Here is a 25,269-nt window from a genome sequence, read left to right as displayed (position 1 = left end):
GCTTTCAACACGTTAGAAGTGTTCAGATATACTGTACCTGGCAGGAATTAATCATAGGTAAACCCTTGGGATTAGATATAAATGTTTTGTAAATTAAGAGTGAAATAAAAGTTATTGGAAGGAATGTGAAATCATGTTATATGGAGTTACAAAATCTTGCTAATAAAATATGGGGCTGTTTAGAACATATTAAAAGATTTTACTTTCTGAATCACTCAGGCTCTGCCCAGAGCATCACACCCAGGAAAAACAGTCTGCTAGAAATATATTGTCTAGGTACATGAACAAATTCACAGAAAGTAATCACATAAAAATTTTGATCCTTGCCCTGAAAACGTTAGAGCCTTGACTGGTTATTTTAGTTGTGGCCGTGCCAAAACCCTGGAGAAAGGCTTTTGTAACTTCACCTTGCAAATATGTTAGCCACTGCTTAACCCTGCTTCAATTATAATATGTTTACTCTCATTGCATCACATATACTATTTAGTGCATTAAATTATAGCAAGTAATTCTTCATCTCTCCATCTCAAAACTTCCGTTGACTTTGATGGTACTAGTTCTGCAAAACTGTGTGATTTGGAGGTGATGCGTTAATTCTTTCCTTCCACCTGTTGTCTTATGCAAAAACTCTTGTGCAGACTTTATTTTGTGGTTTTACATGATACGCCTGGTATTTATATGTTATTAGGAATTTTAAGGCTAGAGTTGTGGCATTGAATAAATATTCAGAGGATTTATACAGGCCTGAATAAAGACAGGTCAGTTTTTTTCTTGGTGCAATTTTTTTTTTCAGAGAATTTAGCCTATAGTAATCCTTCCTAATTCAGCTGATGTTATTACAGTGTATCCAACATTAAGGGCCAAAGATGTGTTCTTTCTTTTATGCCTAACAATGTGTTTATACTATTTTCTTTTTGTACCCAATCTGTATTACACTTCCCTGATGTGACAGGCTGTTGTGATGTAATGTATCTTAATTCTAGAGCAGATTGTCCGCAGAAAAGATCTTGCCATGTTTTTCATTTGTCCCTTCATACCTTTCCCACCTGTGGGATAAATAGAGACTTAACAAAGTGACCAAAGTCATCAGAAATCCTTTTCTAGATCTGAGGGTCTGACTTTATTTCCAGCCAAACGTGAAAGTCAGTCAGTATTCAGGTTATGCTTTTGCTGCTCAATTCAATTGTCCTTGCACCCACTTGCACTAGCAGAAGAAATTTAGCATAATATTGGACTCTGTTGGGTTCCCTTCTACATGTACCGTAAAGAGCCCTGGCCCAACAAGAGCAAGCATGTGTTTCCTTTTTCTGTCTCAAAAGCTCCTAGCGCAATATAAGAAATACTTAATTGAAGAGTCGGTGTAAAGGGAGGGGGATTATCGGTCTGTTCTGTGGTGGTTTTGAAGCATTTATGTGGATGTGTCAGTGTAAGTAGCTTCAGAAATTGAGGATATGACTTTATTCAGTACAATGAATCAAATGATTCTGTGAAATTTCTGTGAAATGACACACCTGTGCAGTTTATGTTAGGGAACATACAGCAGAATGAGCAGTAGATTTTATTTCCTATTATTTGAGACTTAGGTCCTTAAGTGTCCTATTTTACTCCTGTATGGAACTGTTTTCCACTTTTTTATGTTGTTTGATGTTTGCCAGCCCTCTTTCATGGAGGATTCTTCTGGCCAAATCCAGACCCTGAAATTTTAAAAGGAAGGTACTCCAAAAAATATTTATTGTGGTTTTTGAGTTTTATAACTACTTTTTTTCTCTTGGAAGCAACATTTGGTCCTCTTTGTATTTCCAAATATAATAGCAAAGTCATTTTAATGTGGGGATATCGCGAGAAGAATGGTTTGGCAAGAGAAGGAATATTTCTAAATGAGATCCCAACAAGAATATTTCTGGCTAAGCTTGGGTTTGGAACATGCTATCTAAACCCTTGAATTTCTGGGAGGCTTGGAGTTTCCCTCTGGTGACTCACACATGTTTAATAGAATAAAATAAGAAATTCATCAAAATTAACTTTGCTGCTGTTTTTAACTATGTGCTATACAACTCAACATAGAACTTACAAAAGTGTCCATGACAATAATTATTCCAACCTCTAGATGTAGTTTTAACACAATATTTGCTGTTTCAGGTACCAAACTTCCAGCTGGGGTAATGCATCTTTCTAAACAGAAGTATCTTTACCCTGCTGACAAGTCACAGATCCCCTATCCTGCCATTCACAGTACGACCATGTTCACTTCAGTTAAAATATCTTAACAAATCTGGTGTATACTTAGAGCTAAGCATGTGGTTCAAGCGGACATCAAACGCTTCAGAGTCCTGCAGAATGGGAAATGTGGCAGGCATCTTAAGTGACTTAAGAGGTGTTTTCACTCCTGCATCATTTGCATTGGGGAAGCTTCACTCTAAGTCAGGAAAAAGCAAACCTAAATATGAATCGCTATGGTCAGAGTGACCCTAAGCAACGAGAGGGTCCCCAAACTGGATACAATTCACTTCACTGTTTCAAAGTACCATTAAGATGCAGAATTAGAAACATCCATTTGTTGTTCTTTTTATAGCACAGCCAAGTGACTTGGAATTTTAGCTTGTCCCTGCCAAGGATTGCTCAATTTCACACAAAAAGTCCTCCACTATAATGTTAAAAAAGCACCAACCATCAATTGAATGCTAATCTTTATATTCTATGATACATCACTCCAAGAATGCTACCATTAAAAAATGTGAATTCTATTTTTCATAAGTGATGGATTATTGTACCAAGCTGTGTATTTTCCAGTAAAGTGTCCTTTTATTTGTCCTGTGTGATTACTAGTTTGTGGAAGTATGTGTGGGGTCATTTTAGTGCTGTGGGAAAATGGAGCACTCTTCTGTTAAAATCAGTAGTGAAATCAGAAGCAAACTATGCTCTGATCATCGTAGGCATGTGTTTAAGTATTGCTTTCCTTAATTGGCTATGTTCTATTTACTTAAAATGAACAATTTGGCAAGTTTTTCTCCCTTGACAACAGCAAAGTGTAAACCATTTTATAAGTTTGGCTGTTAAAATCAGATTTGTAATGTAAACCACAATATTCCAGGGTTGTTACTGTTGCTTAACCAGTTATTTTAGCTTGCCATTGTTTTATAATTGTGCACCTTTAAACATTCTGGTTCTGTTTATAACTTATGCAAAACTTCTTGCTACAAAATAGCCCAATAACATTGAGCATAATTTTATTTTTGCTCTCTCTCTTCCCTTGGATCCTCTATATGAAGATCACTGCATTATAGGGGAGATTCAATCTGGATGGGGAGGTTAGGGAGCATCTCTGTAACCTCAGCTAAATTATCCAGGATACTATTTAGAAATTCTGTCAAAGGGACAATGGACCAACTCCTGTGAGTTCAACTTGCTCAGAATACTGTGTTTTGGGGGACTGATTGGTTGACTGATTTTCAGGAGAAATGGAAAGCTGTTCTTGCCTCAGAAAGCAGAAGCCACCCCTCTCTCAGCTGGAGGTCCTTGCCAGGGAAGGCTGTACAGCTCTGGCTGCCCCATTAGCCTGCCCAGCATTTGGGGGACTGGGCAGGGTGAGAGAGCTCAGGACGCAGGGCAAGGGTTAGTCAAGGGTGGTGAGGCTCAGGTGATTTGTTAGAAAACTAAAAATCTGCTTGTTTGGGGAAACCTTTGGAGAAGGTCTTCCCATGGCATCGCTGCTGCTTCTGGAGCATGCTGAGTTTCTCCTTCCTACTAATACTGCCTATTTTGATAACTATGATGGTGCCCTGTAAGCACCTCAGCAGAGAAGTTGTTAAATTTATGCCTTTGAAACTTCCTCCAGGGGATTTTCTGCAGCTGGGTTCTATGTCTTTTTGACACAGAGCAGGAATAAATTGAGCTCAAAATGTTTCTCAGTTTTGTAAATGCCTAAATATAATAAAATATAATCATTAGGACAGGAATACTTTTCTTTCCATAAATTAATGCATCTTGCACACATTTCATGGCATATAGCCATGTTTTCTATAACTGCATTAAATATATATATAACTCTTAATCCATCTTGGCAAGAGAATTCAGTCCTTCACTAGTGGTGTAGCCAGCCATCCTTTCCCATAACAAGTACTATATAGCTAATAGTGCAAAGCACACTTTGAGTCCAGAGTTTTAGTTGAAAAATCATCCATGTGAAACTTGTGGGATTCGTGAACATTTCATGAGTACACTGGTCGCCATCCAAATACTTATGGGCAATAAATAATACAACTCTCTGAATAACCAGCAGAGTGAACTCATTGTGTTTATTCACAAAAGTATTAATCAGGCGTTTTGTACTATCCAACCAGCTATGCTGCTGACCTACCGCATGATTTTACTAGGGTGGCTATGGCCTTTATTTTCTAAGGATACTTGAGCAAACTACTATTAGTTTAAAAATACCGTTTCACTGAAGCTTTTTCTTTCGATTTCCTCTAGTTTTCAGGCTGAACTACAGTGCCTCTGACACAAATGACAGAAACCGAGTTAAAAGCAGATTAAAGAAGTTCATCTCCCGAAGACCCTCCTTGAAAACATTGCAAGAAAAGGGACTTATTAAAGGTGTGTTCAGTCTTATGTACTTTTTTGGAGCAAAAAGTAAAAATTCACAAATGAATTTTTCATTCTTAGATATGGTTTTGTTGCTGTATCTCATAAAACTTACACTGCTGAACTGTAAAGAGAAAATCAGTGTACGGTTACACCTAACTCTGTGCTATCTGACTGCTGCTTCAATTTTTCTGCTTTGGTGTGCATGTGGTAGAAGCCCCTCCACTTAATGCAGGCAGTCACCACACCATGCTCATTGCAAATCAACATGCTGCACAACTCCATTTCTTTTTAAGAAAATAATGTTGATATCATTTTATATTTTAGAACCCGAAATAGGGACTTCTGATGCTATGCTGACTAATTTGTTTTCTAGGGTAGGCTGGAATACTCTCTGCTGTCTTCTCTCATTTTTTTTCTAACTTACCAACAAAATACATTTTTAACAATTGAAAATATGTGCCAGTGAGTAATAAATGCTTTGAATCTGTGATTTTTTTCCTACTCCAATTTCTTGCTAAGTTGGTCAGTCATCGCTTTCACATACACTCAAAAAAATTGTTTCTTTGATAAAAAGTGTTTGTTAGCTTCTCCAAGGAGTAAGTGTTTTGCTAAGAAGCTGGTAGTTAACTTGAAGGCAGTAGCATTTGACCACTAATAATCAAGCAAAGCCATGTTTTCAAATATTGTCTGGAATAATGCTTTAAAAATTTACGCACTCCCAAATTATTATGTGTGAAACCCACAACTGCACATGCAAATTGACTAGAAAGAGGCATTTTGCCAGCAGCCCCTGTCAATCTCTGGAGTGTGAGTTTTCCAGTGGTGTGTCAAAAATGGCAAGGGGTGTTGTTAGAGTGCGTTAAACTTGTCTGTCCTGAGCCAAGAGATTGACCCCAGCCAGCAAAAGCGAAAGCAGCCACAAGAGTTAAGCACCAGCTGGGCCCACGTCTGAAGAGGAGGAGAAGATTTCATGAATTAAGTTCAAACACTTTAGATACCCGCAGAAATGTTCAGTGCAACCTTGCTTATTGTAAGGAAGTCTTCATTATATGAAATCATTATGTGCCTTAGTGATGGGCTTCTGCTTCTAGCTGCCACAGAAACTTTTAAAAAATGTCATTTATACACATACATATATGTGTGAGGTGTGCACGCTCACACACCAAACTTTCAGGATCTGTCCTTACACATGCATAGTATCTGATTTCAATGCATTGGAGTGTTTTGCCTCTTCGAAGTGCCCTGTGTGTTGAGGGTGGGATTTGAATGCATCATATTAGTTTGTTTCAGTTATTACAGTAACAGAGGACTAATTTATAGTCTTTTAATTTCTGGATTTAAGGTGGGTTTTTTTTAGTTTAATAAAGTGTGGCTGATGAATCTCCTGCGGTGTTACATAGGGATCAGATGTGATCCCCGCTAACAAATCCAGATTCATTAGCATAACTCAAATCCATCCTCTAATATATCTCTCTAGGAAAGCCAGATGCATTTGTTTTTGGCTACAGTTGCATTAAGCTCTTGATTCATAAACATAGCTCAGTTCTACCTGGGATACTCTTCCATGGATCACAAAGATGCATGATTTGTGACACAGTAATTCAGAATCGCTACCCGGCACAGTTTTATTACCAAACTAATGTTACCATGAAGAAAACATGTTAGTTATCTACCATGAAGTTTCATTAGGATTAGGTTTTGGCCATGCAAATGAGGCAGGATTCGTTAGCACGGCTTAATTCCAATCTACGGTAAGTCTATGTGAAATGCTCATTTGATAAGGTTCCTTCATTGTCTTCACCAGAGTTTATCCCTTAATCTGTTAAAATGTTATGAAAATGCAGTTGCAGTGCTTATACAGAGACCACTTTTAAATGTTAATTTTTAGGCTCGCATTAGAATATTTTTGAATCACAAAATGCAACCATCCAGATTAAAAATGAAAAGCTTGCCAAATTTTGTATTATAAGATGCATCTATTTATTTTTCTAAAGGTGACTTAAATGGTTGCAGAAACCTCTCAAAACTATTTATTTGCTCGTTTCTTAAGGGAAAAAATGTTAACCAATTTTTACAAGAAAAAATTCCTCCAGCTCTGAGAACATGCATACTAACTTTTATCCCATAGGGAAATACTTCTGTCAGAATTGTAAATCCCTTAAAATAGGGGCTTGTAATAAAAGTGTGTCTAAAGCCTTGCAGGACATCTCGGTACCGAATTTCTGACAAAGAGCTGTTCTGTGTGCTAGCGAAGAATTGATATAAATATCTGTGAAGCGTGTGGTGTTAATTACTCCAATGCAGTGGCACTGTAGGTGCTGTGAAAACCTTCACTTTTCATCAAGTGCTATTCATATTTGCCAGGGGCACTATAAAGCTCTCAAATCTATATTGATTTTTTACATTGTATGTCACATTGGAACCAAAACTCCAATAAATTTAACACGTAAATTATAGTCATGAGTAAATACATTTTAAGGTGGTAAGTTCACTTAAACACAGTTCTGCGTTCTGTTAGTCACTGATGTGTACACACTTGGCCAGAAGACTCGACACATTTCTCCGCATTAACCAAATTTGGGAATACAGGCTTCAAAATTAAATAGCAGTTTGATCTCCTGGGGTACTTTGTTCTGCCAACACTGTTATCAGAAAATCTAGAAATTATGTGATTGTCATTTAACTCTTAACAAAACTCTGTTTATGTAGAATGTAGCAAATATCCATGTAGTAAATAAAGTCGGTAGTTAACAACTGAGAACAATAAGAACTAGGAGGATGATAATCAGGCAAGGGAATGTAGCCGACCAACGCGTAAATGTTAGTTGCATGTTGATCTGAAAATGAAGACGCGCCAAGGCTTTACATGACAAAAAGTTATTTTTGTCATCGCTGCCCCATTTACTTTCTAGTCCTCTGCGCAAAAGAAGCCAGAACGGGAACAGCACATTGGCTCCGTTCATTGTGATGGGCTGGTGACTGGGGCTTTTCATGCTCCAGAGAGAGCTCTAATGAAGATCGTCAGTCCTTCTCATTCCATCTCACTCATGCTTACACAAAACGTCTTTGTTCTAGAAGCATTTTGAATCATTTTTGAGATGATGTGTAATACAGTGTTTTTAAGTAATATGTATGTGTTTCTAGGCACACGTATGTTCTTAGATATCCACACATGCACACAAACCTAGAAATAGTAAATAAGAGGCATGTTCCATGTCTGCCATTTTAACAGTGTTATTTCGAGAATAACGAATAACTGTGTTCAAATTTATATGCTAGGGCAGGGGTCCTCAGTTCCTTGGAACTGAAATATTCTCAGAATTTACAGAATCTGCACTAATATGCTAGAAAAATAATATATAAATCTTCTCTTTTAAAACTACTTTATAGTCTATAACTGAACTTTGATCTCTATGTTTGAGCTTTGTCATGATTTAATATTACCCAAAATGAATTGCCAACCTTCAACTTGATATTGGCCTGTTAACTTCCTGATTTCTGAGCCTTTCTAGTCCACAAAAAAAAAAAAAAAGCTTCTGTGAAACTGTGATTTTAAAGCTATGGTGGTTGTGTTGGTAGTAGACTATCACAAAATACACTTTCAGTAAATAGTAAAAAAGCATGAGTAACAACTTAACATAAATGACACTGTGGGAAATGAGGAAAATGCAGCTGGCAAGAAATTAATCTAGGTTTTTTGAGGGTGGTTTTTTTTTTCCCGAAAGTTAGACACTGAAGGAACTTCATTGAATTTATTTCATAAGTGAAGTTAAGGCAAAAACCAAAACAGCATAAAAATTGGAACAGTTACAACTGTTTCAAGATGAAAATAAAAGCCACTCAATTGCTAGTGAAAGAAACTAGCTGTGATTTGGCTTGATAGCCTATAGAACAGGGCTCAGCATATGTTGGTGGTTGTGCAGATAGCAGCACAGAGATCACCAACCATTTTCTTTCCAGACAAGGGAAAACGTCTTTGTTGTCTCATGTGTCTCAATGGACCTTGGAGTAGTTCAGCGTAATGAGTGTAATGCTCATGAGAAGTCCAAAAGAGTAGATTAGGACCTACCTTTGGTGTGTTCTGTAATTCTTTGGGGTTATGCAGGAATTTAGAAAGTGATCTGGTGCCCATAATAACTTAGGGAAAGTTAGGAAATGTTTCCTTCGACTTGCAGGGACAGTGGGTCACAAGGGTATTTCTTTCTTTCTTTAACCACTACATAGACATTTGGAAGTACTTTTCCCAAACCCTGTGGATGGCCAAACACCGGACAAAGTGATTTTTTTTCTTTTGACGTGACGGTCAGAAATAATCCAGATAATTTTAAAATATCTCATTTTTGGAGACCTGTTTTGAGGAGTACAGCAGACTCTCTCTCTTTAAATTCAAATGAGCTCTTGTCCCCAGTAAAACACCATCATTTCTTAAAAGAGACCAGTGTCTGCAGTACTGTCTATTTTCCCTTTTTCTGAGAATGTAAAACAAATCTGGTAGCTCATATGCCACTTAATAGTAACTGTTCACAAATGTAATTTTTTTAAAATTGATGACCACCACAGATCAACGATATATAGTAAATCTCCAAGTTAAAAGGACTGGCAAGATTCCCAGCTAGCATAAATCAGGGGAGCTCCATTGACAACCTCTCTGACTTCAGTCAGCTGAGGACCTGGCCCACTTATTGTAAAAGCGTCGTGGCATTATTTGGAGCCCAGTCTGGGATCAGCATCATTTTAATGTCTGACTTAATATGTCTGACTCTACAGATCACGCAGCTAGAAGAAGTCATCATTCAGAATATGGCCCTTTCCAACCACATCCCTTCCCTCTCCAAAAATTTCGCTCCCATGGTGCCTACTGTTCTGTCCCTTTCTCTGCACGTTCCTCTCTTGCTTTGCCATTTCGTTCTCTTTCCCCCTTTTCCCTCCCAACATTCAAGCAGATAAAAAGAAAACAAACAACTTGGATGTTGATACAAAGCTCTGGTAGTCCAGCAGTTCAAATCCAGATGTAGCAGAGTTAACTCTGCTCCTGGAAGGCACTGAATTACATAGATATAGTTCAAGTTTCTAAAAACTTGGGCATTACACCATTATACCTTTTCCTCTCATGTCAGAATTGCAGCTTCTCCCTGAGAAGTGGGAATATCAGCCATGCCCTTCCCCGGTTTTTTAATAAAAAACACTGAAGTACGAGTTCCTTCCAAGTGTGGCCACATCTTATCCATGTACAGCAAAAACAGTTAAACAATGACATTCTCAGTGAGGATGTGGCTTTAGTGATTTTGTTTTAATTGTTTCTTTTCCAGAAGTATTGTCTCCCATAGACTAGATTTCTGCAGCTCAGGATTAGTGGCTTTGCTGCAGCCTGCAAGAGCTACTCAAAAAAAGTAGCTCTGTCAGGCTCAGGGAAAACTTGAAGCTCACCAGAACGAGCAATTCATTGCAGCTGTAATCATCATTTTATATTATACAACTTGCGAATGTCCATTCCCTCCTCTTCTGGTGTCTCATGTTATATCCATGTGCAAAGCTGTCACACACCCCACCATCTTAAATAGAAAGTTTAATGCGCAGATATCAGGGACGTGTAATGTAAACCATACCACCAAACATATTATGAATATATTGCTCTTCTTAAAAATGCTTGTTGGTTTTTCATACTACAGTATTGACTAACTGTCTGCGTTTGATGTATGGTTTACCAGCCTGATGTAGACTTATGGTTAGAGCTTAACTTGTTAGTTCTGCTTTTGCAGCCAATTCAGAATAACTACAGATGCCCCAAGATATTAAAATTGACTGCTCAAATGGACTCAGTGTGGGAGTTTCATTGGTTTTAAATTGATAACAGCTGAAAGAGTGAATGATTAAAGCTGTATATGGGCATAGTATGCAGCTCCTTTGTACAGGCTCTTGTGAACAGAATCCACTGTATGGGAATTGCCTTTGTTCTAATAAAAGATATTTCTGAACAATTGTTAGTTTAAATTTTTAAATGATGAAACAAGAGCATTTCAGGAGCCTATAGAGGAAATAATTCCTGAGAAACTGGAATAACTCTGAGAAGATAAAGTGGATTTCTATTCAGAGGGGAGCATTTAAAGTTAAGTAGCATTCCATAAGGTGGTAATTGTGTCTATTTCCCAGGCATTTGAGTTAAATAAGTTGGATAGGAAACATAAACTGTCATAACAGGAGGTTAGGAGTGTTGTGTACATCTTTTTTTTTCAAGTCATAAAAAATGAAGTTTTGAAGGGCCTTATCACAAATAAATCAAACAAAGGCTTTTTTGCTTCTTTTATCCCTTTGGGAGCAGTTCTCATTTTTTGAAAAAATGTCCTGGAGAGTTCCCCCTTAAACTAGTTTCAAAATGTAAATACGCACCTATAAAAGAATAAGAAAAAATACTTTAGTCTTAGTTACACTTAAATCTAGCTTAACAAAACTTAGTAATTTGCCATTCCTATAATTCCTTGTTTTCAAAATACTGCACAAACGAACCTTAACTGAGTTTTCCTCAACTATCCCTGTGACCTCTAAGAGTGTCAATATGGCAATGTAACCACTGCCATTCCCATGTTTATCTACAGAAACGGATCCAGCAAAAAATTGATTGACTAGAGAGAGTAACGGAGTTCGTGGTTCAGGAGTACCCAGAATTCAGAGTATTTGGATGACTCATGAGATCATGTACTTATATACTCCTGAATTTCTAGAAGGGGAAAAAAAAATCCAAAGCAGTTGCATGTCGTTTTTTTACCATAGTCTCTGTGATGCCCAGCAACTATTAATGCTGATTTGCTGCACCTTCCATTCAAGACAAAAATCCTGAGTACCTGTTTGCTAAAGAAGAGGTGTTTTAAAGCTTAACCGCAGGATACAGAATGTGACTATATCCATATACTGAAAGGAGTATAAAATGAGATTAAACATTTTGCTGGAGAAGATACAGGATCTGCACCCAGACAAGAAGTAATGGACTAGGTGAGAATTGTTAACAGTTTGCAGCCTTTCTAAAATTTCCTCCCAAGACTACCAAGTATTCTGCATTCATACTGGGGATTGAAAGAGTAACGGCAAAATAATCCTGGAAGTTGGTTATAAAGTGGTTATAATAGAGAAGAGAAGCTGCTGAACATCCATGAACTAATTTTGTTTCAGTTCTTCATGTAGTGCCGCCTAAATGCAGTGCAGTTCTTTGCCTTGTTTTGCTTCTGAAATTGTTTACAAGTGTCTTTGTCCACCAAATAAGATACATTTTTACTTCTTTTTAAGATAATTTACGTTGGAGACCATTCCATATTATGCAAAGAATTTGACAGGTCTTTGCTAAAATTTTAAAAAACAATTAAGATGTCAAAAGAGGAAGTACTAGTACATTTTAATCGTAAATCTCTGTATATATAATTACCACTGAAGGCAGCTATAAATGTTTTATGAAGAAAATGTAAGCAGACTGTGCTTTGTCAGAAACATAACCCCAAAACATGTAACAGACTGTTCGCTAATGCTTAACGCCACACATGCACGCAACCTTCTTCAGTGTAGTTTGTGAACCCAGTCCTCCATCCCTTCTGCAGCTGAAACTCTGACTAACTTAAATTCAGGCTTTGATGTACTCTACCAGAATGCAGATCACATGCCTTGGGAGGTGCTGGAATAAACTTCCCTGATACGTACCAAGAAGTCCAAACCATCCCATGCACCCCACCTTGTTTCCCTGATCGTTCCCTACTCTGGGGTATTAGAAAAGAAAAGGTAATCGAGTTGGTCTTGAAATCTAAGCTTAATAAGAAATCGTAGTGATTAATGATAGGAAAGTGAAGCGGGAGCTCCTGCTCTTCTACAAGTGAGTGTTCTTGTTGGGTTTGCTGTGCAGAGCCCAGCCTTGTGCTAGCACCCACCTGCTATCGATACAAAAGTTCTCAAGGCCTCTACGCCAGTTTCCAAAATGTAGTACTCTGTTGAAATGCTATATGAAGACTGTCTCTTTGGATAAATGATGATTGTACATGCCTATTGTTTGAGCATTTAAATGGCTCCTATTGAGCAGTTCCTCTCATCCATTTGATTAATTTTGATTCTAGCTGACACCATCCCCATTACTGATTGCTCTTTTCATAATTTCTCAAACATATAGAGTGGAAATGAGGCGGAGGAGGCTAATTAGTAATCTGAAGACTTTAACCTGCTTATACAAATATGTTTTAAGATCAACATTCAAAGCTGAACAAAACTTTAAAATCATAAGAACTAAAAGGTAACGTCTAGTTAAATGCTTATTCATTAAGGAAACAAGACAAATCACAAACTAAAATTGGTGCAAGGTACGCAATCCTCATCAAAAGACATCTAGTACCTTCTATTTTTTAAACAGCTAATTTGGTAGCAAAAAACCTCCTGTAAAGATGAGGTGAAATTGTACCAAGTCTTAATGATGCAAAGTATTGAAGCCCTGGCATACCTGTGGTGCTCTATGACAAGAGTGAAACTGCATATGCGTGGAAGGGACAGGCTATCTGACAATATGAGTTTCAAGGTCGGACCGTCCGTTAATATCATGCAGGATTTTGGATTCAACAAGATATGGAGCCGTATCTCTAGAATGGCTTTCACTTTTTTACGGCAGGTCTAAGCAAACGCCGGAGACCTCCAAGTCTTAGAAAGGTCAAGGTCAAAGTCAAAGTCTAAATGGCAACTGAAACTTGAGCCTGCAGGAAGTATCCAAGTGCTACGGGCAGCAGGTATTGAGAGGTTTGGTTCTGTCGCAGAAGTTAACAACCACTAGGACTCAGAAAAGATTTGTTTCCAACTTTGTCTGTCCATCTTCGATAACTGAGTTTTTAATTAATATGCAAGCTCAGAAGAGAGAAAAATCCCACTACTAATTGTATGCCCTAACTTATTTTCCTCTTTTTTTCCAAATGTAGATCAAATTTTTGGCTCCCATTTGCACTTGGTTTGTGAGCACGAGAAATCTACAGTCCCCCAGTTTGTAAGGCTATGTATAAAAGCTGTTGAAAGAAGAGGTAAGTACCTTAATATTTAACACTATTTTTTTCTCTATTAGTAATCAAAACTTTAACCTTGCAACTCTGCTCAAATTTCCAGGGTAGGCAGGCAGTTCCGTTTATAACGTAGATATGAACTGAACTATATCACATTCTGTATCTTCATTTTTTTTATATGATAAGACACTAATAGAACCCACTCATGCTGATTATTCCTTCCATTTTGTTTGACATGTTGTTGTTTTAGTCTTTCTCTGGGTAAGCAAATGCTAAACATCAATGAAATGTCAGTAACTTTCATTCTGAAGTCTCTGGTGAGCATAATGCCAATACTTTTTCCAAAGTCCTGAATTGTATTCAACCAAAATAAATGTTATTCTAGTGTGACCATATTTTTTTTAATGTGTGCAGGTGTCTAATTTTTACAGTTATTTTAAAAAGCCATAATATTGTAAGAATATTGGAATGAGTATTCATCCTCATTAAAAGTTTTAATCAACTTAATAAGAAGGATTTTCATGGTATAAAAAGATGTGCTTAACACCGTTGCCTGCCTGCCTTTCTTCAGAGTGTATCTTCTCTCATTGAAGGTCATTTTCTTTGGAAGGTACATGCGGTAGATGCAGAATCTTAAAATGTATTGTATAAAAATGTGAGGCTTCATCACCATCTGTTACAAGTTTACAACTTGTTCCAGGGATCTGGGGAAACATATATCTTGCAAAAGATAGAAAATTTATTTTCAGAATAAGGCTGGGTGAACCTATTGTCACTGCCATATACTGGAGTCTCAGAACAAGAGAACCAACGAAAAATAAAAAGATACTTAGACCGTTAACCACAAAGGAAAAAGCTACTTTAATTCCATCATTGTTACCTGGTTTTATAGTGAAAGGTGCAATAAAACTACCCTGGAGTTTCAAACTCTGGGAAATTCATGCTTTAATTATATAGCAAAGGGAGCACTGGGATATTATTATTCCCAGAATGATTGGCAGGAAATCAGAGACTAACAAACTGGAGATTGTTCGGTAGGGGGAGATAGTGGCATTGGTTTTTTGGAGGAAGGCTGGAGGCTGGATAAAGAAAGAGACAAAGAAAGGGGAGAAACGTGTGAAGTGACTATTTATAGAGGAGGAATTGTGAGGAGAAATTCAGAACATGAAAAGGAAAGGCAGAGATTAGATTATAAAAATGCCACACCATGCAGAACATGTCTAATTGACTGTTCGGTTACGATCTTAGCGCAGGTTCTCCAAGAGATGCACTAGATATTTCATAGATGTTTTGTGGTATCTGACCACTCCTCCAGGAGAAGTGAGGCCAGAGGTCTCTGCACTGCTGAACTGTAATAGAAAAATCCAAGAAACCTAATTAGATGTTTATTGCCTGTGTGATTATCAGAGAAATGTTCACGGAAGAAAATGAAAATATCACTGTTTCTTCAAAGGAGTTCATCCTTCGGAGTATTGCATTATTGCTCTTGTGTTTCCTTCAAACTTGCTGTGACTTAGAGAAGTCTACCCCTTTTAGTTAGTCTAATATGTAAATAAAAGCTAATCATGTGGCATGAGATAAGAATTTCATTTTATCACTGTATTTATGAGTTTATATTTGATATACAGTTTTTTCTATTATCATTTTCTTGGATTAAGATGCTTGCATTTACTCACATTCTATTTACTCAAAGTGTTGTTTTTACTAAGTTCTGGCATAAACTGTCTCAGGACAGCAGTAATTTATGTGAAGCTAAGTCCAATGTTTATGCAAGCTTCTGATGACATTTTATACCGGGGTTGGTATTAGGAAGCAGTATGTGGAGGTGCCAAGTCTCCCGGCATGGCTGAGACTCAACAGATCTGAAGCCCTCCTCTTAATGGCCAGATATGCCTCCAGCCAAGATACTCAACTGCAGAGTCATGGGAAATACTTATGTACCAATTATGGGAAAGGCACATTTAATGAAAACTGTATGTTTACTTTCATAGTCTTAGTAAGATGGCCTAGATACTCAGTACAGCTGGCATATTGGCTGTTGTAGAAAAGCTTTTTTTCCCATTTAGAAAATATATCATCTACATACAGTAACTGTACCAAAAATGTTACTTGCGTGCTTTGGTTAAGATACAGGATTATTAGGAAAAAAGACCTGGGGAGACTAACCCTAAATGTTACTCACAAAACATTCCTACTTTGCTGAACAGTTGTGTTCTTATTTGTCAGCTCATGGTTTTAATTATTATTTACCTATTGATTTTCTACTTGTTTTTCTGATTTTTAAAACATTATCACTGTGCAGAGAAAGAAAGTCTAGCAGTGATCTGAGTAAACCATATTAATTTGTACATTTTCCTGTGTAGATGAGGTTACATACAATAGCCAACTGTAGTAATATTCTCCCACAGATTAAAAATGTAGAGGGTGTCATTAACTGTTGGCAAGATTTCCTGTTTAGTTACACTATTTTTAAATGAATATCTACATTGAAATCAAAGGAATTATTCTGAAATTATTTTGCTCCAACCTAGATCAGATTTTGGTCATTTATCCCCTAGGCTACTGTTTGCTTATTCACCATCTCAGGACAGGGGTGTTTTGTAAGGTCTGATCTAAAAATTCTCACACCATAATGCATATTTATCTATCTGACAAGGATTCACTTGTTCAAGACTGAATTCCGTTTTTTCAGTCTCTTTTGGTATTTTTAGTTATTGAAAAAGGACTGGGAGGCAGAAGGTCTTTCTACATTTACTCAGCCATCTTGCAGAGCTGGTAGTGGAGTTTAATAAGGAGAGTCAATAGAAATGTGCCCGTTCTTGTAAACTTGCAAGGCAATTGTCACATTAATTCTTTCTTTTTTTTTTAAGCAAGCTCGTTTTTTTTCCTTCATTCTTCCTGTATTATTTATTCATTCATAATTTTTGATGAACTTCTTGTCCTAAGTATTTAGCTATACAGACCTGTGCCACTGAAGTCAATAGTATCTAGACAAAGAGCATTGCAACCCTGGTATCTAGTGCAATACCCTAAACAGAAAAAAACTCCCGTGTGTATGATGTGACCCGGTGAAGATAAGAGAATGATTCTGAACATGCAACGATCAGACTGAAGAAATACAGTGGCTACTCAAAGACTGCAAGCATTTCTTAACTTTCTACTTCCTCAGGGAGTTGGAGGGAAATTTTTTCATGGAACAGCATATTCCTTGTTTTTTCTGTGTAGTCTTTTATTTTGCTGTTATCTACCTTGGACGTACCTCGGGCTTTTCTGGGGCTGTCTGTTGCCTTGCCTTTTTCAATATGTATTCCATGCTTTTTCTTCTCTCAGAAAGTGTCTGATAGGTAGCCCTGACCCTGAGCTGAGCCGTGCAGCAAGGAAAGCCTGGGACAATCCTCCCAGCGTACTATAACTCACATGCTGCGCACTCCTGCCAAGGGTGGGGCCCATTGCAAGATTTTTGGTGTTTCTAGGCCAGATATTATTTCCAGTCATTTCTTGAGTTGCCTATTTATTTTGTTATCCACGACCCTTTAAAAGTCCTGGCTGATTTTTGCATTTTTTTTTTAAATATGTGAAAAGCATGAGTAGAACGCATAAAAAAAATAAAAATATCAGTCCGCATCGTACCTAAATAAAATGCCATCTAGTACTTCTCATAGTAATGTTTTATCGTGTGAAAACAGTCTGATGCTAACCTCTTTTCCAAGGATGATCATTTGTCTGTGTGTCTAATGACAGAGTAAATGAACACCCCGAGCAGTCAGTATGCTAAACCTACCGAGGGTATCCAGTGTAGTTTAGGTTTCGTAAAGAAACACAGTACTAAAGCTCCAGGGAAATATAACTTAACTTTCATCTCTCTTTTGAAATGTCCTTGATTTTCTCCCTCCATTCCCAAATCCAAGTTAGTGTTCTCAAATCAGCCTAAATGAGTTGAAAAATTACTCTGCAGGCAGCAAAGCTGATGAATACAGGTACCATTTCCATTCTAGACTGGACATTGCAGACATTGTTTTCTGTTGCTTTTCTTGGAGCACAGGATGCTCTGACAGGAATGATACACAAAATTGCATATTTGATTCAATGCCTAAAAGCCACCCTGGGATCCATAACCTTGCTTAAAGATTTAAGAAGGACCTTTAGTCCACTTCTGAGAAGGTTCTTAGCTTAGAAAACTTTATCTTTCAACTTTACTTCTTAGCAGCTGTTATGTTTTTTTGCTGTCGTTTGTTTGACAGGATCCAGTTATAGGTTCCGATGTCTGTTTAAAGAAACAGGGAGGTTGTTGGCTTTAAAATTCCCTTACTGCTTGTGTGTTCAACATTTTCCCAGGCTTTTCTACATAGTTTGCCAAGTAAAGGGACTGACCTTTTGTAGCAAACACTTTTTCATTTCTAAATGCTCACTTTGATTTTTGTCCCATTTTATGCTCATTCCAAACTGTTTACAACCCACTAAAAATGACTGTGAATTATATGTTTGTGTAATGGATTCCTTTTGTGGTCGGAGTGGAATGTTTACTTTGAACAATTAGTTATCTTTGGGCAGATTATAGTGACCTGAAAAAAGAATGGCTAAAATTATTATAGTACCTTAACTATTTCCTTTTGTTATCTTCTCTGTTTGTTCAATGTATTATTTACTGGGTTTCGTTGCTCTCAGCCCCAGTGAACAAATCATGTTAAATAAGAGCAGCGACAAAAAAATCCCTGAGCGTAGGGCTCTTAGTTTGGGGGGCTGATCTGCTGGGGTAGGATCGGGTACAGCAGGGAGACTTCAGAAGTGACCATTAGGCTGGGTGTGCAGTTTTCAGAAGACGTGGTTTTGAGAGAATCTTTAAGCGTTTGCTCTCCGAAAATCAGATTTCTTAAAGGTGTCCAAAATTTGACACCCCAAAGCACCTAAAATCAAGACTGGGTTTGGCTTTAATGTCCATAGCTATGATTTGATTACGCATAATATCATTGCAGAAATGCACGCACACTAAGTTTCATACCGCAGAATACTCAGTGTTTAAGGAAGAAAATGTCTTTATGGGCAAATATAAAGTACCTTATGGGATGTAGTAAAGAAATACAGTCATCCCGATGAAGAGAAGTGAAGATAAAAATGGTATTTTAAACTACCTCACCTCCCAAATGCCATGCTGCCCTGTGACAGAAGGTTGTGTCCCTTTCATCAGTTTTATCTCTTAATCTAAAAGCTGAAGTGCAGCTAAAAGCACTTAAAACCTATTTATAAAAAAAAAAAAGAAAAAGAAGGTGATATTTCATTACCTTCTAAATCATATACGGCTTAAAATGTAGCCAGTATTCTGGTAGGAAGTTTACATAGAGGAGAGTTCACTTATCTTAAGGAGTTAAGCAAAGAGGAAATGAGTTTTAAAAATATAAAGTATTGTGAATATATTTATATAGCCAGGAAAAAAAATGAGTTTTAAAAACAGTTTAATGCTATCTCATTTTCTAATGGAAGAAAACACTGCAGAAGAACTGAAAAAAAAATCCCAAACACCTCCTAAAGCTGATGACTCCCATTCTGGGATCACTAACTTTGGTATGGTGTAGTTAGTGGATTATAAGAGCACAGTGAAGATGGCAGGAGACAGGAGGCCTGTGCAACCAAGATATGTATTAATAGCCACTATATACAACCTCTAGAAGCTTATATCCCTATATGTATTGTAATCCTCCATATTATTAGACTTCTGTTCAGCGGCCTGCTCCTCCAGGGTGTATTTAGCTTAAGCAATATTTTTTATGTATTTGGTTCTGAAAAATGCTTCAGTCCCATTCCTGAGGACCTGAAGAAGGCAGCTGGGAAGTACAGGGTAGTTTTGCCAGATTATGCTCACCACCATCTTTAAGCTTCCGTTAAACGTACAGTGCTCCTGGGCTCCTTCCCAGCACCATTAGACCAAACCCATCAGCCGGTGGCATAAAGGATTTGTTCTGGCAAGGTTTCCTTGAGAAGAAGGGAAATCTCAGGAGACCGACCTATCCTGTGCGCGGGGCAGTTTTATATTTCTGTCTGAGTGCAAAATAATTCTTCAGCAGCGCTTGGCCCCTGAATAACCACTGAAATGCATTTTATTTGTGTTTTCTCCCTATCGTATCTTTTAGCATAATTCTATCCTCAGAGCAAGAAACTGTTCATGAACAGCAGTTTGTTTCCTCTAAGTTCATTCACTGATTTTCAGTACTTATTCTCCTCTGGAAAGGTATTTTCCAAACTTTTTTTCCCTTCTCCCAGGCCTACACATGCTTCCTTGCTTACTCTGATATAATTTTACATACTGTTTCCAGTGGCTTTAGAATTCAGTACCCTGAAAGTACAGAGATCATATTGCTCCACCAAATGATCTGAGCTCCCAGTTCTGCTAATTTTGTACTGTTCATTCTTTCCCACTTTGGGATAATCTATTATGCTTGGATCCAGGCACGCACTAAAAGCTAATACTTCCATGAAGAATGTGCAATTTGTACTGTTTAGCTTGTGATGAGATTCCTGAAGTCTTTTATGATTCTGTCTTGCTCCAAGGAGGCTTCTGCTCCCAACTTGTATATGCGCTGAATTAAAAAAAAAAAAAAAAAGGAAACAAAACAAACTGATAAAAAATTACACACACACACAAATATCCAGCAGTTCAGCAGATAAAGCCTTTTTCCAGGGAATTCTAGCGGGCTGAAGAAAACTGTTTCTGAGGGCATTGAACTATGTTTACTTTAAAGTGGCCAACAAGCATAAACTTAAACGTACAGATGAATGCAACATAAAACAACAAAGTTCTGAGAAAAGCCCTTGCAAGTTTGTTATTTAAAATGTTTTGGGCTTTTTTTTTTTTTTAATTCTTCTTTTGAGTAGAAATTAAGAGTGGCTGAATTCAGTGCAAACGTATTGGCAAGCTTTCCTCAACCATTTCTGCCTTCAGACTCAGGCAATCCCGCTATAGCCACCTTTCTTAGAGTAAGAGCCAGTTAATAGCGTTGTGCAAGGTCCAAGTCAGAATTGGCTCTGAAGGGTATTCACTCTGGGGCCTCTGTGTCTGCTAGAAAGCCACATTCTCGGTTAGAAAAAATATCAAGAAGTGTCAACAGGAAACATCACGGAAGGGCATAGAAGACAAATTAGAGAAAAGGAGACAACAGCAGGGAAAAAAAAAAGGGGAAAAAAGCCTTGCAATGACAATGCACAACAGAGAGAATAACTAGATATTTAAAAAATTTGAAAGCCGAGACGGTAAGCTAGTTAGAAGAAGAAAAAGCCATAAAAAAGGCAGGCATTTGAACCAGTTGCCGTCTTTGTCATCGTTACCTGATACCTGTTTCATTGATTAATCTGTTCCAGAGAAATGTATCCATGTCTATGAAAAAAAGGGGGATTTGTATTTTAAGCCTTGCCAGTAACAACAAGCAGACACTCGGTGTGCACCAGAGTAACATTTACAATGCCTGGGCCAAATTCATGCCTTGTGTAATTTTATTGCTTTTACTGGAATTACACCAGAGATGAGTTTGGCCTTTTGCCTTTTTCTAGCATTGTATAATATATCTATTAGTGAACATGTAGAAGGAAACAGGGCATTTTGTCTTCAGGATTTTCCATAAAATCTTTTTCAATAAGCTTAATAAATAAAATAAACCACTTAACCTGTGAAATAAAAAAGAATCGAACAACATTTTCTCGATATTCAAATAATGTTAATATACTTTGTAAATCAAGTAGTTGACATTTGTACATGCTGAAATAAAAAGTCCAGAGAAATTTAAAGCCAGCTGACTGTCTCTGGTGCTTACTCTGTGCCAAAGAGAAAATGAAGGTCCTGACATACCCCCTGGTCAGAGTCAGATTCAGGGAAGCTCACACATGAGGGTAACCACCTCCTAGCCATGAAAATATAAAAAGATAGACACAAAAATCCTCTCTTTTCCTCCTGAATAAACCGAGGATGTGAGGCACTATGCCCTAGTACAGTACACATGCCGTCACAGACAAGGAGCTGGCAGTATTTCCACTGCAAACCCCATTTAGTCAGACTTTACAGTTCACCCATTAATAGAACGCTTCGGGCTAACACTTGACAAAATGAGTCTTGGCCTAGAGGAGACCTTCACACACACACACAGAGAAAAAGTTAAGTCCATTAAGTTCCTTTAGGGGGGAAATAGTAGTTGTAGTTTCAGATTCTTTCAACATCCCTGTTGCTTAAAAATAAAGTTATGGCTTTTAAATAAAATTATGAAGGCATAATTCCACAATGTAGACTAATTGCTTTTCCTGTAGAAAAAAATAAAAAAAAATACTACAACTACACTATTTTTTTTCAAAAAAGTTTTACAGCAATAAAAGAAAACACATAAAAAAAAGTTTTGCTGTCTGTATGCAACACCATAGGGTCAGTTTAAAAAACCCAGTCTCCTTTTTTCTGCCTGCAATTCAACAGAGCAAATAACTGCAGTTGTATTTTATTACTTCAATTATTTGCTGTAGCAGCTTGTGTTACATCAATGTTTTAACCATATAATATAGCAGTCTAATGGGATTGATACCTAAGTGAGAGAAATGGTACCAACAGAAAGCTTCAGGAGCAAGGCAGAGGGCAAAGTAAGAGGGCAGCTTAAAAAGAAGGCTTTATGTAAAGGTTTTCACTTCTTAAAAAGAAGATTTTTTAGCTCATTTCACTCCTGAATTTATGAAACCGATATTGTTAGCGATCTAGTAACTGAATTGTCCCTAAATTGGCTACTGCATGATAAACCCCCACGGAATTAACAAGTCTTTTACAGATCTCCCGTTGTATATTCACTCAGCAGATCATTTTATTATAACCAAGATCCTCACAGATCGTGGATGTAATTATACAGCAAACCAACTTCTTTTTGTCTTCACGCAGACAAACAATGCTCCCTGGTTTGGGAGGAATGACATATATGTAAATGAGAGCAAAATGTTGCCATTTTGTTTCATAACACAACAGAACCGTATCACTTGGATCCTGAGCAGCTCCAGCCAGCCTGATCCAGCTCTCTCTCCATGATTCCTTCACGCACCTTTTTTTCTGGTGTCGGAGATGATACATTTCAAATAATTGAAATTCTTGGGAAACAGATATTGCTATTAGAAACTGCTTTCTGATGTTTATTCTACTTTCTAATGGATATAGGCTATTTCTTTCTATAATTTCTGCTTTACAGATAACCAGCCTCTGCCCACCAAAACAGATGGAGACTTCTCTTTAAGGACCTGAATAGATCTATTTTGTGGTCAATGGTTGTTCCTTACAGTTAAGGAAATGCTTCAGTGTTTTATTGGATTGGGGCCTTAAACTGTATATATTTGGATCAGAAAAGTAGATACCCAGATTTTCTCTCAGGATTTAAAAACAAAGAACAAGAACTTGTTCAGTTGCCCAGATTATGGGCCATTTACAGGTAACACTGAGGCTCTTAAAATGACCGTGGACCCCTCCAAACCAAGGGTAAGCTGATGGGTCTTCTCTGAGATGTCTTCGCTCAGGAAAAAAGGAAGTCCTCAAAAGCCAAAAAAGGGGCTATTCCATGCCTCTTCCCCCCACCTTCCCAGGAAAAATTTCCCCCACTATTTCAAACCATATGTTTAGATTTGTCAGTCCTGAACCAGCACGGTGTAACGTGACATTACACACCGAAGTAGCTGCCACCAAATGGCTTCCCTGTGCCAGCAGTAACCATGCAGTGGTGTTGGAGGTGCCACAACTTTTTGTTTACTTAGGAATGAAATAATTTTGATGAGTGTATGGTATCGGTTAGCAAGTGTTGAGCTCTTTATGGTGATACTGCTCATGTTTACTTAAATGGAAAACGGATCAGCTCAGAAATCTTTAATAAGAAAAGTTTCTTAGTGTACTTGTAGTGATGCCCTGTGGAGCCACTAGAACTAAAAATCTGTCAGCATACTTGGTACAAACTTCGTTTCATGGTTCTCTAGCTCATATGATTGAGATTAAAGTGAACAAAATCTTGGCACATAGTTTGGCAGTCAAGAAGCATTCCTCTGTTTGTGTGTAGATGTGTGTGTGTGAGACAGAGAGGCAGAGAGAGGGGGAAATTCAGCAGCCACTCATTTGGTGTTAAATTATCAGGTGTTACATATTTCTAATAAACCTTAGTAGAAAGATAAGATACATCCTCTTCTAATGAAAACTGCTCTCACCTAGCCTATAAGCTTAACTTTAAACAAGCTGAGCATCTACTCTTACCACTGAAAACAAAATCATTTGAATTCTCCAGCCCAGCTAAACTGTAAGCCAGACTTGAATCCGAAAGAGGAAGGTGGAAGATGCTGGAAGGGTGCTCTTTAGGCAGTCAGGTTTTCCTGCTTTCCCACTAAAACAGAGGAGCCCACAAACCACTTTATTTAATGCCCCAAACTATGACCTGCAGGACTGTCCTCACAGCAGTGGCTGCTTTCTGGTCATAAATAGCACTGATCTAGTGATGGAGCTTTTTGCACAAGAACACTCCTCCATCATGCAGCAAAGACACAATCTTTTTAGATACTTTGCAAACAGTCATGATGTATTGACGTTTGAAAAGTATCCGAATTTGCACACTAGAAATTGTTCATAATGGTTTCTTTTATTACCTCTATTTCAGTTGCATTTGTCGTATTCTGACATGTCATACATTAAAAACACAAAGTGCACAGCTTACAGTAAGAGTTTGTGTTACAAACTTTGCAACTGTCTTGGATGTCTCTACAGTAAATGTCATTAATAATTACCGGAATTTTCACCAAAGAAGGAAATTAGATACAGAAAACACTGTATGCCAACTTTGCCTTTCCAGTCCTTCAGAAATACCAGAGGGTCTGTGTGAACCTTAGTAAAAGGGATGAGATTGGATTTCCACCTTCCTTACATCATACCATGTCACAGTCAGCATTAAGATACAAAGACAATGATTCAAATCAAAATTCTTCCCGTAGCTTCAAATTTTAAAACGATTATCTTGCATGAAAATACTAAATGATACTGTTATTTATGCATTTACTTCACCCAAAATTCAGTTAACAGACATCCAGTGTGTTTTATTGCCAGCAACTAGGTTTTTTCTTCTCAGAAGTCAGTATTTTTCTGTATTTATTGCACGTCTCAGTTATGTTTCAGTTATACTATTTGTATTTCATTGTGATTTTTTTTTTGTGTATATTTCAAAGCAGAAAATAATTTTATTCCATTTCAGACTATACTTAAACAAGCTCTTTTCAGGAGTTTCTGAGCAATTCACACACAATTTTGTGCTATTTTAATGTAGGATACTGTGGTATGCATGTCAAACTATAAAATGAAAACTATGGAGTTGCTTCTGTCAAAGAAACAAAGTATGTGCTAGTCTCTTTTGTTACTTATCACTTTTTGTAATCCAGTGCAGGATTTTTATGGCTTCTGTAGATATCTTGACTACATTTTCTGCTGAATGTTGATTTGGTGATGGTTCAGATTTTGCCCAAATTAAATGGAGGCAGAAAAAAACCTTTTAAGTTACCTGAAGCTGTTTGGGGACATTAAATGTAGGAAAAATAATATATATAACTGCAGAGTCCTGCAGCTAAGATAGATAGGAAAAAAAGTGGGAAAGCACAATAGGCTTATGTCATATTAAAATTAATGTTTCTGTTTTTTCACATAGTA

The 25,269-nt window shown here is 37.4% G+C and overlaps 1 protein-coding gene across 1 annotated transcript in view; it reads left to right on the top strand.

Moving 5' to 3' along the window:
• ARHGAP15 (Rho GTPase activating protein 15) overlaps positions 1 to 25,269 on the top strand; it is a 313,756-nt gene that overhangs the window by 171,668 nt on the left and 116,819 nt on the right. Inside the window, exons 9-10 of the mRNA XM_059820503.1 lie at positions 4,471 to 4,593; positions 13,518 to 13,616. Of these exons, the coding sequence (XP_059676486.1) occupies positions 4,471 to 4,593; positions 13,518 to 13,616 (222 nt within the window). The remainder of the gene's footprint in view (positions 1 to 4,470; positions 4,594 to 13,517; positions 13,617 to 25,269) is intronic.

This window comes from Gavia stellata, chromosome 8 (assembly GCF_030936135.1).
Source record: "Gavia stellata isolate bGavSte3 chromosome 8, bGavSte3.hap2, whole genome shotgun sequence".
Lineage (NCBI taxonomy): Eukaryota > Metazoa > Chordata > Aves > Gaviiformes > Gaviidae > Gavia > Gavia stellata.
This window is presented reverse-complemented; position numbering and strand designations above follow the sequence as displayed.